Below are 15,041 nucleotides of genomic sequence, written 5' to 3'. Positions count from 1 at the left end.
AAAATTAAAAATGTCTTCTACAGGATTAAAAAAAAAAAATCAGAGTTGTGTTTATCTTTACTATATAATATCAAGGCTTTTTCCTATCTTAGGAGTAACAGCAATTGGCAAAATGATTTTTCGCTGTGCTGATGATTATCTGAGAAGTTTCAGGATTGTTTACACAGAGCTCTAGTACTGCAGCTGAATACAGATGTGAATTTTCTGTTCACATTTGTAGATGTGCATATACGTATCTCTATGCTACAGCCACACAAGCAGCGTGAGGCTAGGTTCGTAGTTATGTGACAGGGAATGCCTATACCACTGCATACCCATTCCCCCTGGTCACAGCATCCACTCATTGCGGAAAGCCTGAGGATATTGAACATTTAACACAGGCTTGCTTTATCCAGAAGTTAGTCCCCAAAGTTAAACAGGTGTTAACATAAACAAACCAACCCCAAAGAGTTTAAAAAGTATTCAGACTAAAAATTCTTTCCCCTTCTCAAACTTGCAACTGACACTCTCTTGGCTCCAGTTGCACAGTGTTTCCAGAGCTCTAGTCACTATAGCTGATGACTGACCTGATAGAGCTTGAAATTCTAACTTGCAAACACAAAAAAATTGGTCAAGAGGCCTGAACATCCATTGCTGTAGCACAACACAGCCCAGCTAACATCATGGAGATGGACTCCATGCCCTAAAAGTTATGTTCTGCCTTGTTGAGTCTATGACCATACTGAAAATCCTCATATATATTTAACTAGTTCATTACCATTTAACTATTGTACAGTAAAGTTTAAATAGCTCAACTTTGGCTTGCTTGTTAACCAAATGATGTGAAGATTGGCAAACGACTCAAGCAATATGATGCCAGAGAATCGACACAAACTTTTAGTACCATCACTGATAAGGAGTTTCACGGTGAAAAACTAACAAAAGCAAATAACCAAATGGATAAAGATGGGGCAGAAACAGGGGGTTTGTACAACTGCATTAATTGCAGAATACCCAGAGCACATGCCTTGGACCAAACAATACTAATAAGGGTTGGGGAAGAAATGGGGTGCTAGAACTCCTGTATATCCCTCTCCTCCTCTCAAATCCAGGCACCTACATGGGCATTTTTAACCTGAAGTATTATACAGCTTTTATATTTACCCTATCACTATTTAAAGTAGTAGTTCACAATAGCAAAACAGGGTATCCACATTTAGGGCAAGAGACAGGCATCTATATACTCATTTAAATGGAATATTAAAAAAACCCACCCAAACATATTTCTTCTGCTTGAAACCCTACCCAAACTTTGATCTTCTGACGCAGACTGCTGATGACTGAGTACTAAACACCTGAACAGTATACTACAGGGTAAGGAATCAAACAAACATTGGCTTTGTGGAGTTCTTCCCTACTGTATAAGCTGCCAAAAACCTGAAGGTAAATGCATACACTGTATACCTAAACCTATACTTCATTTATTTAAAGAGAAATATAATCCCTTGTAGAATTCAAGTACTTCAAGATGGTGACTTAATAGAGGAATTCATTAAAATGCTGATATTCTCATATGCATTTTATGCCAGTTTAGATTTGAAAATGTACTGTTCTTACAAAGGCACTTTATTACATTAATTCACACTGATTTAAAACACCTTTCTTTGACTCTGCAACATTAATTTCTCTGATTGCATTAGAATAAAGGCTCAAGTTATTCTCAAGTAATTGGAACACACAAATGAAGGCAAATGTTCAAGAACCTTAGTTTTTCCAGAGCTGTCATCCATATCATTGTAGATTAGGAAAAATACATGGAAAAAAGAAATAGTTTGAGAAAGAAAACACTCCAAAGTTAGAACAGAATTTGCATCCAACACTGCTACAAACACAATCCATAAATGTATTTTGTTTGAATTTTTAAACACCTAAAATTACACTCTCCATTTCAGCCGAGTATTTCTGTGTTCATACCTCGACATCTATTCTTAAATGGTATACATGTAAGACTGCACCCTTAAAGAAAAACAAATTCCTAAGCAAAATTACTTTGCATCCCGTACGTTAGGTGCTGTAAGAGGAGAAAAGCCACACAGAAGCAATATATGAAATGAGGGGTCTGTTTTACACTGTCCCTTTACCTCTACAGAATTATTTGGACGATTAGCCATTGTAAACAAATTCAGCTTCAGAAAAGAAATTCAGTAATGCAGCTGAGCCAAATCGTAAGAAATGGTGGAAATCCAAAACTTTGAGAACATTAATGAAGTGAGCTGAACATTGCTGCAAAGAAACTTAAGAGTACACTTAAGAAAAGTATAAGAAAATCAAGGAGTATTAGAAAACCATGTATTCTTAAAAAAAATCTTATGAATAAAAGGAAGTTTCATGCTATTTCTGAGTGGAAACACGATCTAGTAAAAGCATCTTAATTTATCCTACTTTTAGGCAAGGAGGTGACAGCAGGCAAATACATGCAGGAGAACAGCTGGTAAGGGTATGCAGGTGGTTCCTTCAACCCAGCCAAGAGCAATGCTTAGACCTCAGAAGGGCAAGCTCACTCTTTTGAAAGAGTGTATACAGTGACCTCATCAAAACGGAGGGATTGCAGAACAAAACTATCTTGTAGCTTTAAGACTTACTGATAGCAAGCATTGGGGGTTCTCAATGAACTTTCACTGCAAAGTAAAAGCATCTGTCCCAATTTACTAAAACAGATATTCTGGATTGTCTGCAGAAAACAGACATATTTTCAGCAGTATTCATCTGTCCATATTTTCATGTGTTATCTTTCAAAAGTCTCTTTGCAGTCAACAGAAATAAAGTGGGGTTTTAAGGACACAAGTCATATAACTTCTTTTTAGCCACCCACCCAAGAATGAGATGAATCATACCCCTGAAGATCTGAATTCTCTATGTGATTATAAAGAGCTCCAAATGACTAGCTCAAATGCAACTGTCTAAATTATGAACATCTAAAACTTAGAAGAGACTATATCCTCTTGTTACGTTCCAGAATTCAAGAGAACATTTCCCATCTAATATTGTATATATGACTGGTCAAGTGTTTCTTCCTTCTTATTAGGATAGCCTTGGCACTGCTGGAAAAAGATTTCTCACTTTTGTTCAGATAACAAGCACCTATGTTATGAAGTAAAACGGCAACAGAACCAGATTTACATCTTGTTTACTCTAGGATAATATACGACTGAACACAGTCTTATAGTTCTAGGAACAAGAACTGTTTTGACCCAAGCACAAGAAATTAATATAATTGGGGCTATATCTTTAATTTTTTTTTTTTTTGAGTTCTAGGTTTTTGCAGAATGAGTTGCATGTACACAATCAACCTCCAGACCCTGAAATTCAGAAAATAATCTAATAAAGATCTCTGACCATGGCTGTCATGTTACAGACAGGCCTTTTTTCAGGAAATCCCATACCTGGGTCACTTTCTGCATTGCTGCTGCTTTAGGAATCATTCATTGCAAAGAAAAATACCCACTTAGTGTATCCTTCGTAACGGAAAGATTAATTACATTGATGTAAAAATTTTGGTATGCTATGCACCATTCCCAGAATAGTTTATCAGTCTTTCCCAGCAAAACACAATCAAAACTGTCCATCATCACCTGAATGTTTTTAGTTTAGACACACGCACTGCTGGATTAACTGCTCAGTTTTAGCATGCACAACAGAATTTCATCCAGCCATGAATCTCAAACCTAGTGATGCTCTAACTGATCTCTATCACAGATTGAAAGCTTCTATCACAGGGATAACTGAAGAAATCCAAATGGAAGAGTCCTGATGTATCTGAGTAAGGTGGTGTGTTCACCAGTGGAAAAAAGAAACAATACTCTGATGAATCTTCATAACATGCCTATAAATTGCTTTACTGACTTGTAAATGGACTACAGTAATCTGTTAACAGCAAAGGCAACTCAGACAGAAGGCCTGATAAAAACCACACAAACTCACATACTCAAACGATTTAGATAAAGCATTGTAATGGTACAGTGCTGCATACATAGACCCTGTTGTTACATTGCTGCTTTTTTGATATTTGATGTAGAGGCAGATTATATCAGATCCTCCAATATGAAAGGATTGGAAAGGTCTGAACACCTCTGAGCCCTCAAAACACAAGAGTGATTTAAAGTAATATTACAGTCATCTTTAAGGTCACGTTCAAGGTGCTGGCATATCAGAAACACTGTCCGTGTTTTGAGGAGGGATCATTTATCCAAACAGTTAAGTCCTATACAGGCTTATATCAAAGTAAAGGTAGTCCTGTTTCTAGAGCAACAGGTTTAAATCCACGTTTATGGGCAAGATGAGGAATAACACTCTTTTCAGTACACACATTCAGAAGAAGTTCTCTTGACCGTCTTTTGAAGTTGTGTTGTAGAATACTGTAAAACCTCCTCTCTGCTGCAGTGACTGTACTATTTCCAAGTACTGAGTAAATAGACTACTTCAAACATGATGGAGGAACTTAGCAGCTTCAGTCAACTTCCTTAAATCCTGCTAAAGCAGCAGTACAGAACGCCAGACAACTTACATTTCCAAGAATTCTTCAGTAATAGATACTGCAGTCCTCCAGAACTTACTCTCTTCCTCCATATGTATTTCTAGCACCTCTACTAATCTTTTGTGTCACTGAAATTTTCATCATCAAGAAGCAGCAAAAATAACAATGACGCTAGACTATCAGAACAGTGATAAAACTAAAGTATCGGAGCATGTGGAAGCTGGAGATGGAAGAAAATGGGACAGGGGAAGTTTAACCACAAATGCTGATCTTACACAAAATGCATAAGGTTGCTGTTTTACAAGCTATTTATAAAAGTCTTCTAAAGTGGCAATTTTGTTCCAACTTGTAAGGGTGACTACAGCAAGTCGATAAGGTTATGCCTGAGCTAAGCAAGAGAAGAGAGTTGAAAAATTCAGAGATGACACAAGGTAGGAAAACCCTGTATTCTCCAAAATGTCTAGATGGTGACTGGTTCTTAATTGTACCTCATGAAAAACTGCTTGTCAGCTCAGGCAAGCCTTCCCTGCTAGGCTTAAGGGAAGTAAAGAAATAATTTACCCTGGAAAAAAGGATCAAGTGCAGAGAAGTTTCTTAGATATTTAGATAGAAAACATCAGTAAAAAACTGCACTGAGAAAAGGGCAATGCTACATCTCAACAAAGGTGACAAAATTTTTGTCAAATTTTTGTCAACAAAGGTGACAAAAATTCCGTTCTCCTGTACTGTGCAATCCCTGAGAATGCAAGCTGTCTGTATGCTGATGAGAAGTACCATTCCTGCTGGATGATTCTGAAATGGCAAACTTTGCCACAGCAGAGAACCGTAGAAAACAGAGACAAGCAATACACATTTAATTGTGGAAGGTGTCCAATGTGAACAAGGTCAAACTACTTTGGTCTAAACCAGTTCCACAGATTTACTTATAACGTAATTTTTTTAAATTATTGCCTCTAGATATTTGACTTTTTCCACATGAAAAATATATTTAATGTTTGCTCAGAATATGGCCTTCTCCTCAAGGAAATACATGAACAGCTCCTGAAGACAGCATAATTTGAAACTGTGTGACCTCCACGAAGGCTAAAAAGCAAAACTGTTTTTTAAAATTAAGTTATCCAAAGAAATGCGTAACACTACAAAAATCTTTTATTACCATAAATGCATAAAAACTGAACACCACTGAATTCTCTCAAGCTAACAATTTTGAGAAAAAGGACTGTGATAGAGGTTCTACTTCTCAACCCTGGCTGCAGTTAGGTGGATCTGAGAGGCACTTGCCCTGCCCTTCCTCCACTTCAAGGATCTGTGCATAACAGGAAAAAAGGGCAACTGCCGTCCCATAAGACACTCAGGAAGCAGTAGTTCTCAAAAGAAGACTATCCTAAATATTTGAAGATAAATAACTTAGCAAAATGAAGTAGATCCTGACATTCTGAAGTATCTGAAAGTTAAATTACTATCTACTCCCGACTTTTGTCAGGATTATTTAGAAATTATGCTCTTAAAGACTGTCAGCAATTTGCAGTTCTCACTGGCAATTCAATATGGCATTTTAAATAGAAATCCTACCACAAGACATTTTTAATTTGATTTAGGGTGGAAAAAAGAGAATAGGAATTGTTGCCCTGTACTTCCCTCCACCCCCCATCAAGGAAGAGGAGGAATATCAGAGGTCATATCGTTAAAGGAGATTTAAAAAAAAAAAAAAAGCTACTTTCGTATAATTTGTCGGTTCATGCTGTATAAATTATGCTGCCCTTCTCAACCTACATTTCTCAAATTTGTTCTAAAATAGAATTGGTATTTTAGAATAGTACTGCTGCTTGTACCATCACCAACTAATCATGCTAAAATCTCTGCTAAGATTTAGCATACTGCACGGGCATATTTACAGTTCCTACCTATTGAAATTCCACTAGAAAGGGTGGAGCTTTCTGCCTGCCCTCGGGATGGGACATGAGGCTCCATGACGCTGTCATCCAGTAGGTGCCTTGGTCCTGCATTGGGGAATGTTGCGCTTTTAAATTCAGCTGTATTCATTTTGTGTATGAAACTAGAAATGAACAAGGATAAAATTGTTACGTTATCTTTGATACATTTCAAAAGTTGTTGCTTTAACATCCTGAAGGATTGCATGCAGTGTGTTCCAAATACCAAACTAAATCATGGCTCAAGTCATAAGCAATTGTGCACAAACTATACTATCTATAGGAAATGCTAGTCTTGAAACTGCACAGCACTCAGAGCAAAGAGAAAGTCAAGAGTACTTTAAAAATTACTTTCAATATCCTAAGGTATTTTTGTTTTACTGTAACACTTACATAATTGAACTTTAGAATTGCGTTCTAGCTCATTAAAGGTAAACTTATACAATATAAGTTGAGATTAACTACTGAATAGCTACAATCTTGCATTTTGAGAAGATGACAAGGGAATTGATGATAAAATTACCAAGATATTAATCAGAAGTACACTTATATAGAAAAAACCCTGAAGCCATTACTATAAAAAGTTATATGAAAGTCTACAAAGGAGGTCTCACTATAAAAATACCAATAAAGCAATTATTTCAGTTTGAATTTGAAAGAATTACACTGGCATTGAGTTGCTATAAGTGATAGTTTTGTCATTCAGAAAGATCCTATTTTGACTAAGTCATTGGCTATTATCATCATAACAGCCGCACAATCTTCCTATTTTGACTAATTCTCTTTGGTTGGGATACTACCATTATCGTTCTGAGCTTGCTCTCTTGCCACAAATTGGTCTCCAAGTGAAGCACTGTATACAAATCATGCTACTTTTTAAAAGCAAACTTTTGTATTGAAAGATGACACATCACAAAGCTTAGGATTTTCAGGTTAAATAAAATGCTGACTTGTATCCCAGACTGTGACATTTCCTATGTCCATGCGGTATCAGGTTCCTAGGCGAAGGAGGTGTTGGTGGTAGCAAGGCTCCTTCAGCTGCAACATTTTTCCGTCCACTTTGTGGAGATGCTCCAACTTCAGAGCCTGGGAACAAAAAAAGACATTACTCCTGAGTAACTTTAGAATTACTGTCAGGGTCACTTCTCAGAAAATTGTGGAAGAGTTGCACAAAACTTCCTAAACTCAGTTTGTAAGAGATAGCCTGTAACAAAACTCATTGATATACTCATATTGATAATTAAAAAAACCTGTACTTTAAATTTTTTACACAGGATTAAAAATAAACACACTTACTTCAAACAGACCATCTAGTTACAAGTATTTTGTAAGTCCTAAAGGTTGCTGCATTAGCTATGTTGGCATTAAACAGGTCCCACTGATTCTACGTTTTGAAGCTCCTGCCTTCAACCACTTTTGGCATTGATCAAAAATAATGTACGTTTTTGGAAGCATATTACAGCATGAAAAGTTTAGATGAAGGCCCTTCTGTCTAGACACAACAAAGAATGAATATTTAAGAGCTCTTTACCCCAAATGACACTAACAAGTTAGTGCCACAATACATACAAGAACCTAAAAAACTGACTCAATTCCTTGAAAGGATTTCTTTACAGATCACCTTTAGACTTTTTATTACAAATATACAGTGTTTATACTTCACACTTCTTTATTAGCCTCAGGCAAATATTTTCCACGTTCACAACTCAAAAATAATGCATTTGACAGCCTCAAGTCTTCTCACATTTATTAAGCATTTACCTACTAAATCTTCTCTGGAAGCAGCAGAGTGAGGCGTGCTGGTCCCTGGTTCTATCTTTAATGAAAGTCTGCATTAAAGAAGGATTACAAATTACTTTATCAGGAAATAGAAGCATATAAAAGTAAATTTTTGTAAAATTATTTTTTTAAATTTACAATTGAAAGCTGCCTGTTTCTATCATTGCAAGAAACACTATAAAGTTAATACAAACTGTGCAGAGTTATCTTTAGCACACACTATTTCCAAACATTCTTTTTAAATTTTTTTTGGGTGGAAAAAACCCCTACTACTGCAACAGGGCCCAGGATTCAAAAAATGACAAGCTAGGGCATAATGTAGTAAATGAATCTATTGTTTTGGTTCATATAGACCAGGACAGGTTTGCAATACCATGCTGAAGGAGGACCAGACTCAACAGCAAAGCCTTGGCTACAGCACAGCCCTGCAACCTCTCCTGCATCAGGGAGCCTGACGCAGCTGGCAAAGCCAGCCACAAGCAGCCAGAGAGCCACCAGTTGCCATCTTCATCCTCTGTAAGCAAAAGCTCAACATGAGCTGTCAACAAGGCATAGCAAAGTCACACTGTGGAAGAAGCAGGGGAAGTGGCCATTGCTCTGCGTTGGCACCACCCTCCAGGGAAAACATAGCCACACATAAGCCAGGACCTACACGGCCCTGGGACTGCTAGCAGATACCGATACCACTACTCTAGCATAAAAACTGGGAAGAATAAAAAGCATACAACTGCTCCCCCCACCTTGGCTAAAATATTTATACTTACTACACTTCATGTTTTAAATTTTTCTATAAAGTGCACTAGTGTGCCGGGCCAAGCCTTTTGTCTTTACTGGTCTAAAAGCCAAAATCCTTCTTTTGTGTTTTGGAAAACACATTATCAACTTGGCTGTATCAATAATTCAAGCTTTTCCTGTAACAGGCACTTTTTAATGCCATTTCCAACAGTACCACAAAGAGGGCAGACTCCAGGAGCAGAGAACTCCAGGAAAATCAAGCATATCTTGTCCACACAGGTTGCAGAACTAGAATCTTTGAAATTAGCAGGGTTGAAAAAGCACCTACTTAATTTTGGGGAGAAAAAGTTTGAAGTTTGACAGCTCCTCTCCCTCCCATCCCCAGACAGTTTAGTGATGATTCATTACAATTTTAAAATTTAATTTTTTAAAATAAAATAACATCCTTTAGGAAGAAAAAGTATGTATTCAAGTCACAATGGCTGTTCTCTAACTTCAGTCTTTTTGCAGAAACCTTAGGGGATAAAAAGTAAAATAGTCACTTATAGTAAGAATAGTTCTTCAAAATACACTCCTCCCCCATAAAAAATTCAGTCTGGAGACGTACAAAACCCATCAGTATAAAAACAGACTTTCTGAATAGCAGCCATATTTTTGCATTACGTGCAATTGTCTCCATTCATTTCCCTGCTATCAAAACGTGGGTTGTACAGGACAAAGAGACTGTAGCTCCTTCAGCAATAAAATTCCCACTAGTACTAAGTCCTACCTAGTGAAGGCAGAGGAAGGTGGGAACGTGGAATTCACGAAAACAATATGCCACTAAGAAGCAGACACTGCAGTTAAACTTGGGTTTGGTTGTGGTTTTTTTTCCCTTCAAATATTTGACCACAGAGCTTAACTCTCAGTGATAAGCAAGCAATACCTTCAAAATCAGGCTATACAACATTTCAGTAAAAAGGTAAAGCCAGATGCTTGCATATGAACATGCAGAGAAGAATTTACAAATCTCAGAAAGGAAGCCAAGTGTCTGAGCCCTTGTTAACTGCTCTTTGACATAAACTGAAGGGTCCCCATTTGCTGCCTTTTAGTAAATCCAAGTTAGGGCTATTAAATGGTAAAGTGTAACTGCTCCTCTAGTGTGCATACCCCTCCCACCATTTGAATGTAGCTACACAAGCAACCAATTCAACACAACTGAGGTGACAAAGTTCCCAGGCGGGCAGGATGGGAAAGGGTGGGGAAACTCCTCAAGCACATCAGCCAATGAACAAAAACTTTCTTCATATGCAACAGATTTGCTTTAGGTTTTTTCCTATCCTCAGGGCTTGTTCCTGTCTCTTGCCAGAGATTTCCATCCCCAAGTTTTGCTGGATGCCAAATCACTTAATACAGTAATAATCTTTTAATTAAGGAAGTAGAAACCTCTGTTTCGGGTGGTATGCTGGGAGGAATGGGCGGGGACACAGATGGACAATATCTCGCCTCTCAAAAATCAAGTGTTTACATTTTACTCACACTGTATAACCTAATCAAAGAGAAAAAATATAAAAAGAAAGTGAAATATATATGAAAGTGAAAGCCTTAAGTCACCCTCAGTAAGAACTTGGGAGTGGACACACAGATGACTTGGTTCTGATGAAAAATGACATGCTATCTCCAATCATGGGATCCATCTTATTGACTGAACAGTGTTACATGTGAGCCGGAAGTATGGAGTCTTCATTAGCAAACACTCAAAGAGGTCTGCAGATCAAATCAACACACCAAACAGACCTGAAAGCTAAGTACTGATGCAGTCAGGCATAGAAAAGGAAGGAGATATGCCATCCAGCATAATGAAAATTGTCTTGAGCACAGGACCCTGCTGTAACCTCACTACTTGCAACTGGTGCGTCTGAGATGCATAATCCCTCGATACAAGTGCAATCTTAAAAGTGACAGGCTTTGTGTTATAAAAGTTATTTTGTAATGAGTTACAGTTAGTTATAGCATTTCCTACTTACTTGTAATTGTCATCTTCTACAAACTTTTGTAGTTCTTCTATGTACTGAACTGAGTTCAGATATTTTTGGACATGAGGCAACAGAGGAATATCTGGAGAACAGATGACATATCATTATCACTGTACCATTCATTGGTAAGCAAAGTTATTTTCCAGAAACTATTTAAACCAAATCAGATCTCTTGCCTTTTTATGTGAGATGAAGGTAAAAACTACAGTCCCTACTGATGTTGAAATTTTTGTCCTTCATAGCAATTCCCATGCATTGAGCTGACATTCCCCACATCCATAAAGCCAGGTATGTATCCCTCTAGATATGCTCTGCTTATCAGAGCACCTATCTGGGAAAAGTGAGACAGCACCCCTGGTCAAACCGAAGTCGCAAAGCTGGAACCCGGACAGTTGTATCTGAGACTCCTTCACAGCCTACATTCTTATTATATTGAGTTTCAGTGAAGCCACAATCCTGTGCTAATTCACATTCCACCATCACAAATGCAGCCTTACAACTTTACTAGAACTTGAAGAGGACTGTGAGGGAGATGACCTTTGAAGAAAAAATACATTATCTGATCTACGAACAGAACTATAAATGTCCAAAAGACAAGCTGAACGTATTTTATTAGCTCCAGCAAAAGTACTACTCCAAAAGCAATCCTACTATTTTTAGAATTCATAAAGTTATGAAACACAGGGATACAAGTTTATAACATACTAGTAAAACTACTGTTAAGTACAATGTATTCCACATTTTTCATCAGAAAATATGTACCACAAAAAAGTGCGTGATGTAAGAAAAGGGCAATTTTATTCTGTCTCCTCATGCTGACACTCTGTCATAACCAACCATACCAGAATAAACTTGGACTTTTGGACTGAGAGGATGAAGGACAGTACTAATGGCATTCAAATGGGTTGGGCCTTACTTATATTGCATTACTGAAGACGAATATTAAAGCTTTTGAAGTTGTTCTCTTTAATACTGCAATATTTGTACACTAGCTTACCATATTCACACGACTGCTGTAAATCTGAGATAATTCGAAGAATGTTGTTCATTAAATTTGTTCTTTGCTCGCTTTCCAGAATGCTTCCTGTTGATGGGTAGGCAGAGTCAATATACGTCAGGTCTGACAGATAAATACCTGAATAAGATTAGAATGAAAAGTTTCTTTATTTAGTGTCTCCCATTTAGCAGAAAAAACTCACAGACAGTATTTTGAAGCATTTTTGCTTTCATTGATTAACGTGACATGCATGCAGGTTGACAACAGCATTGCCTCAGAATATTATTTTGGATTTACCTGAGAAATCATTTTGACAAGATCTCTGAGAGCCTTCAGACCTCAGAGTAAAACAGTAACAATGCTTGAACTTACACGAAAGTACATCACCATGCCACCCTTGTCTGGGATTGAATCTGCACTCTCCTCAATCACTTAATCCTTAGTTTTGTCAGCCTCATCTCAGCTGTATTAACAGATGCTGAGGGTACGAGTACAGCTAGGTTTCTGTGTGCAGGCTTTCGTTCTCTGTACAACAAATCCCAGCGGGAGGCAGAGAGGATCCTTTCCCCCTGCATCATACCAGGCATGTACTAGCTGACTTTGTCTTTAACAGCATCATTATTTCTAAATCTAAAAAGTAATTACAAGGACATGCACCACTAGTCATGAACATAATCTTCTGCCCTATCACCAATTAATTATTCCCTTGACAAATACACAATGCTAAAATACATGATCAAAATTACTAATGATTTTAGGAAGTCTACTACTTCATTCATCCAATTCAGCAATTAAAAAAGTAACAGAAGGAAAAATCATATTATCTATAACTCTTCAAGCTGAATAGAAACTAAAACTCAACTTGCAGCAACATGGGAAAAGTTAACTAGGCAAAAAGTGCACTCAGATTGAAATGCGGTACAAATCCTGCAGTTCATATTAATCAAAACTCCAAAGATCCAACAGTCCTATAAATAAGTCTCTCCAACTCTTCTACCTGCTTTCTTCCCCACCACCATTGTAACCTTACTAGTCTTTCATTCCCTTGATCATCGAGAGAGGAAAATCCTCCTCCTTACATACTAATGCTGTAGATAAACCGCTTACGTTAATTTTAAATTCAATTCAATTTCTTGAACTTCACCCAAAGATTCATCATTTTTGTCTCAACTAAATGAAACATATCCTGACCAACTCTGCTATTAAAAGGAATTTCTTTTCATCCCCTACATCTTCCACAAGATATCCAAATTAAAAAAAAAAGATACAAACTTAAATATTTTTAAGAAACTTATTTCAGTAACAGGGAATTTCTGAAATTATATTTTGCTTCACTCTCAGCCTTGTATAACCAGAATCATAACAAGAAGTTTGACTTTACAGGTGGAAGACTATTAATACAACCTCACAAGAACAGCAGTTGTGTTTGCATAGCACCTAACCAGTACAGTCCTCAAATGTGAGTTGGGAAACTCTGGGCATTACTCCAAAATCAACACATACACACGCGTGTGTGCACACACACAGAAACAAATTAAAATACTTGTGGTTGAAAGGTGACATATAAAAAACTGAATAAAAAGGTATTACACATGACCTGATATACTACTAAATTTCTCAATTTTCTATTCTGCTAGAATCAGTTTATTAAAAACCAGAAAGGATAATTGGAAACATCAGATAGCACAGTAATATAAATATGACTATCTAGACCGCATAAGATATCCCGAACCTAACTTTGCTAAGCAATGTCCAAACAGACCTTAAAAATCCAAACCTGCTCAGTCTTCCACAGACAGAAGTAAATCATGCTTACTGATTATAATTAAGGAAATTCACTATGAACAGGCACCTGCAATATTATGCATGATTTTATAAACCAAAGTATTTGTAGGATTATCTTTCTGAATGACTTGCTCAGTTAAGCACTGATTTTTTTTTTCTTTTAGCTAAATCAAGACCTCTTCTGTAGAGAGCTGTTCTCTAGGCTTATTCAATGCATTTCTATGAAGTCTAAAATAATTTTGAAAGCATACTAGGGTAATTCTCTTTCAGATGTAACTGACATGTCCTTTGTGAAGAAACCAAAAAGATCAATGAAAGCAAATTGAATGAACTTAAGTGCTGGCTGACTACTGACAGAACTAAAACCAGTATTCTGCATTCCTCACAACGCATAATCTCTATGGCTTTTGCTACTTCTAACACCAGTCAGATGTTATCAAATATTCTGATACCTACCCAAAACCATCACACACACAGTTTTAACATTTTCCACATGTATCAGAGACTTCGTGCGTTTAACAACTGGAACTGTTTCTTATTAAGTGAACGTCAAGAATTGAATGTGACATTCTGTTGAACATTCTTCTAGACTATAAATGGTTCATTTTTCCTGTTGTATCCAGCCAGGCTGCCCCTTTTATTTCCAGCAACACAAATCGAGTTTTATCAGCCTCAAAGAATCTTTCTTCTAAATGAAGCCCAGTACTGTAATAACTTGAAAGGCATCTTTAGGCAGCATAGTAAAAATGTTTGATTTGTAATTGCCTGCTGAACTCTTGCACAGTCTGTTGCCATATGGTACCCTCCCTTCTACTGGCAAACAATCTTTCCTTGTTCATAACTTCTCGGCCTCCCTACCCCCTCCTTTTCTGGAGGGTATGGATAGGAAATCCGAAGGAGGAGTTTCTTCTGCTCTCAGTGTGTTCACGGTGACATCATAGGTGGGCTGAACATCTAAGTCGAGTGTGTGTTTGTTTAAAAAAAAAAAAAAAAAAAAACTGTCCGAAAGTGATGTATATGGAATCTGGGTCAGCTGTAGCTGTTTAGTGCACTTCTGCATGTGAGAGTAAAACACTGCTGTTTCAAAAAACATTTCTTTCTCTCTTCTGGAATAAAACATACTGGAACATTATTTTTTTCTTTTTTTTTTAATGACTAGTTAGCTTGGTTATCGTATGGAGAAACCCAATTCCTCAGTACAGCTTGGATCTAACAGAGAAAGACAAAAGCAGTTTTCAACTCCAGCTGCAGATTAACAATCCACAACATCGGGTAATATAGGAAGA

General features: G+C 37.2%; 1 protein-coding gene across 10 annotated transcripts in view; it reads right to left on the bottom strand.

Annotated features, from left to right (window-relative positions):
* RALGPS2 (Ral GEF with PH domain and SH3 binding motif 2) overlaps positions 1–15,041 on the bottom strand; it is a 127,898-nt gene that overhangs the window by 23,347 nt on the left and 89,510 nt on the right. For all 10 annotated transcript variants that reach the window (XM_075507917.1, XM_075507919.1, XM_075507908.1 and 7 more), the window contains 5 exons: positions 11,971–12,108; positions 10,965–11,055; positions 8,206–8,273; positions 7,395–7,530; positions 6,418–6,569 (listed from right to left, as the gene is read on the bottom strand). In XM_075507917.1, the coding sequence (XP_075364032.1) occupies positions 6,418–6,569; positions 7,395–7,530; positions 8,206–8,273; positions 10,965–11,055; positions 11,971–12,108 (585 nt within the window). The remainder of the gene's footprint in view (positions 1–6,417; positions 6,570–7,394; positions 7,531–8,205; positions 8,274–10,964; positions 11,056–11,970; positions 12,109–15,041) is intronic.

Source organism: Mycteria americana, chromosome 7, assembly GCF_035582795.1.
Source record: "Mycteria americana isolate JAX WOST 10 ecotype Jacksonville Zoo and Gardens chromosome 7, USCA_MyAme_1.0, whole genome shotgun sequence".
NCBI lineage: Eukaryota > Metazoa > Chordata > Aves > Ciconiiformes > Ciconiidae > Mycteria > Mycteria americana.
Note: the sequence above shows the minus strand (reverse complement) of the source record. Positions and strands in the feature narration are given on the sequence as shown.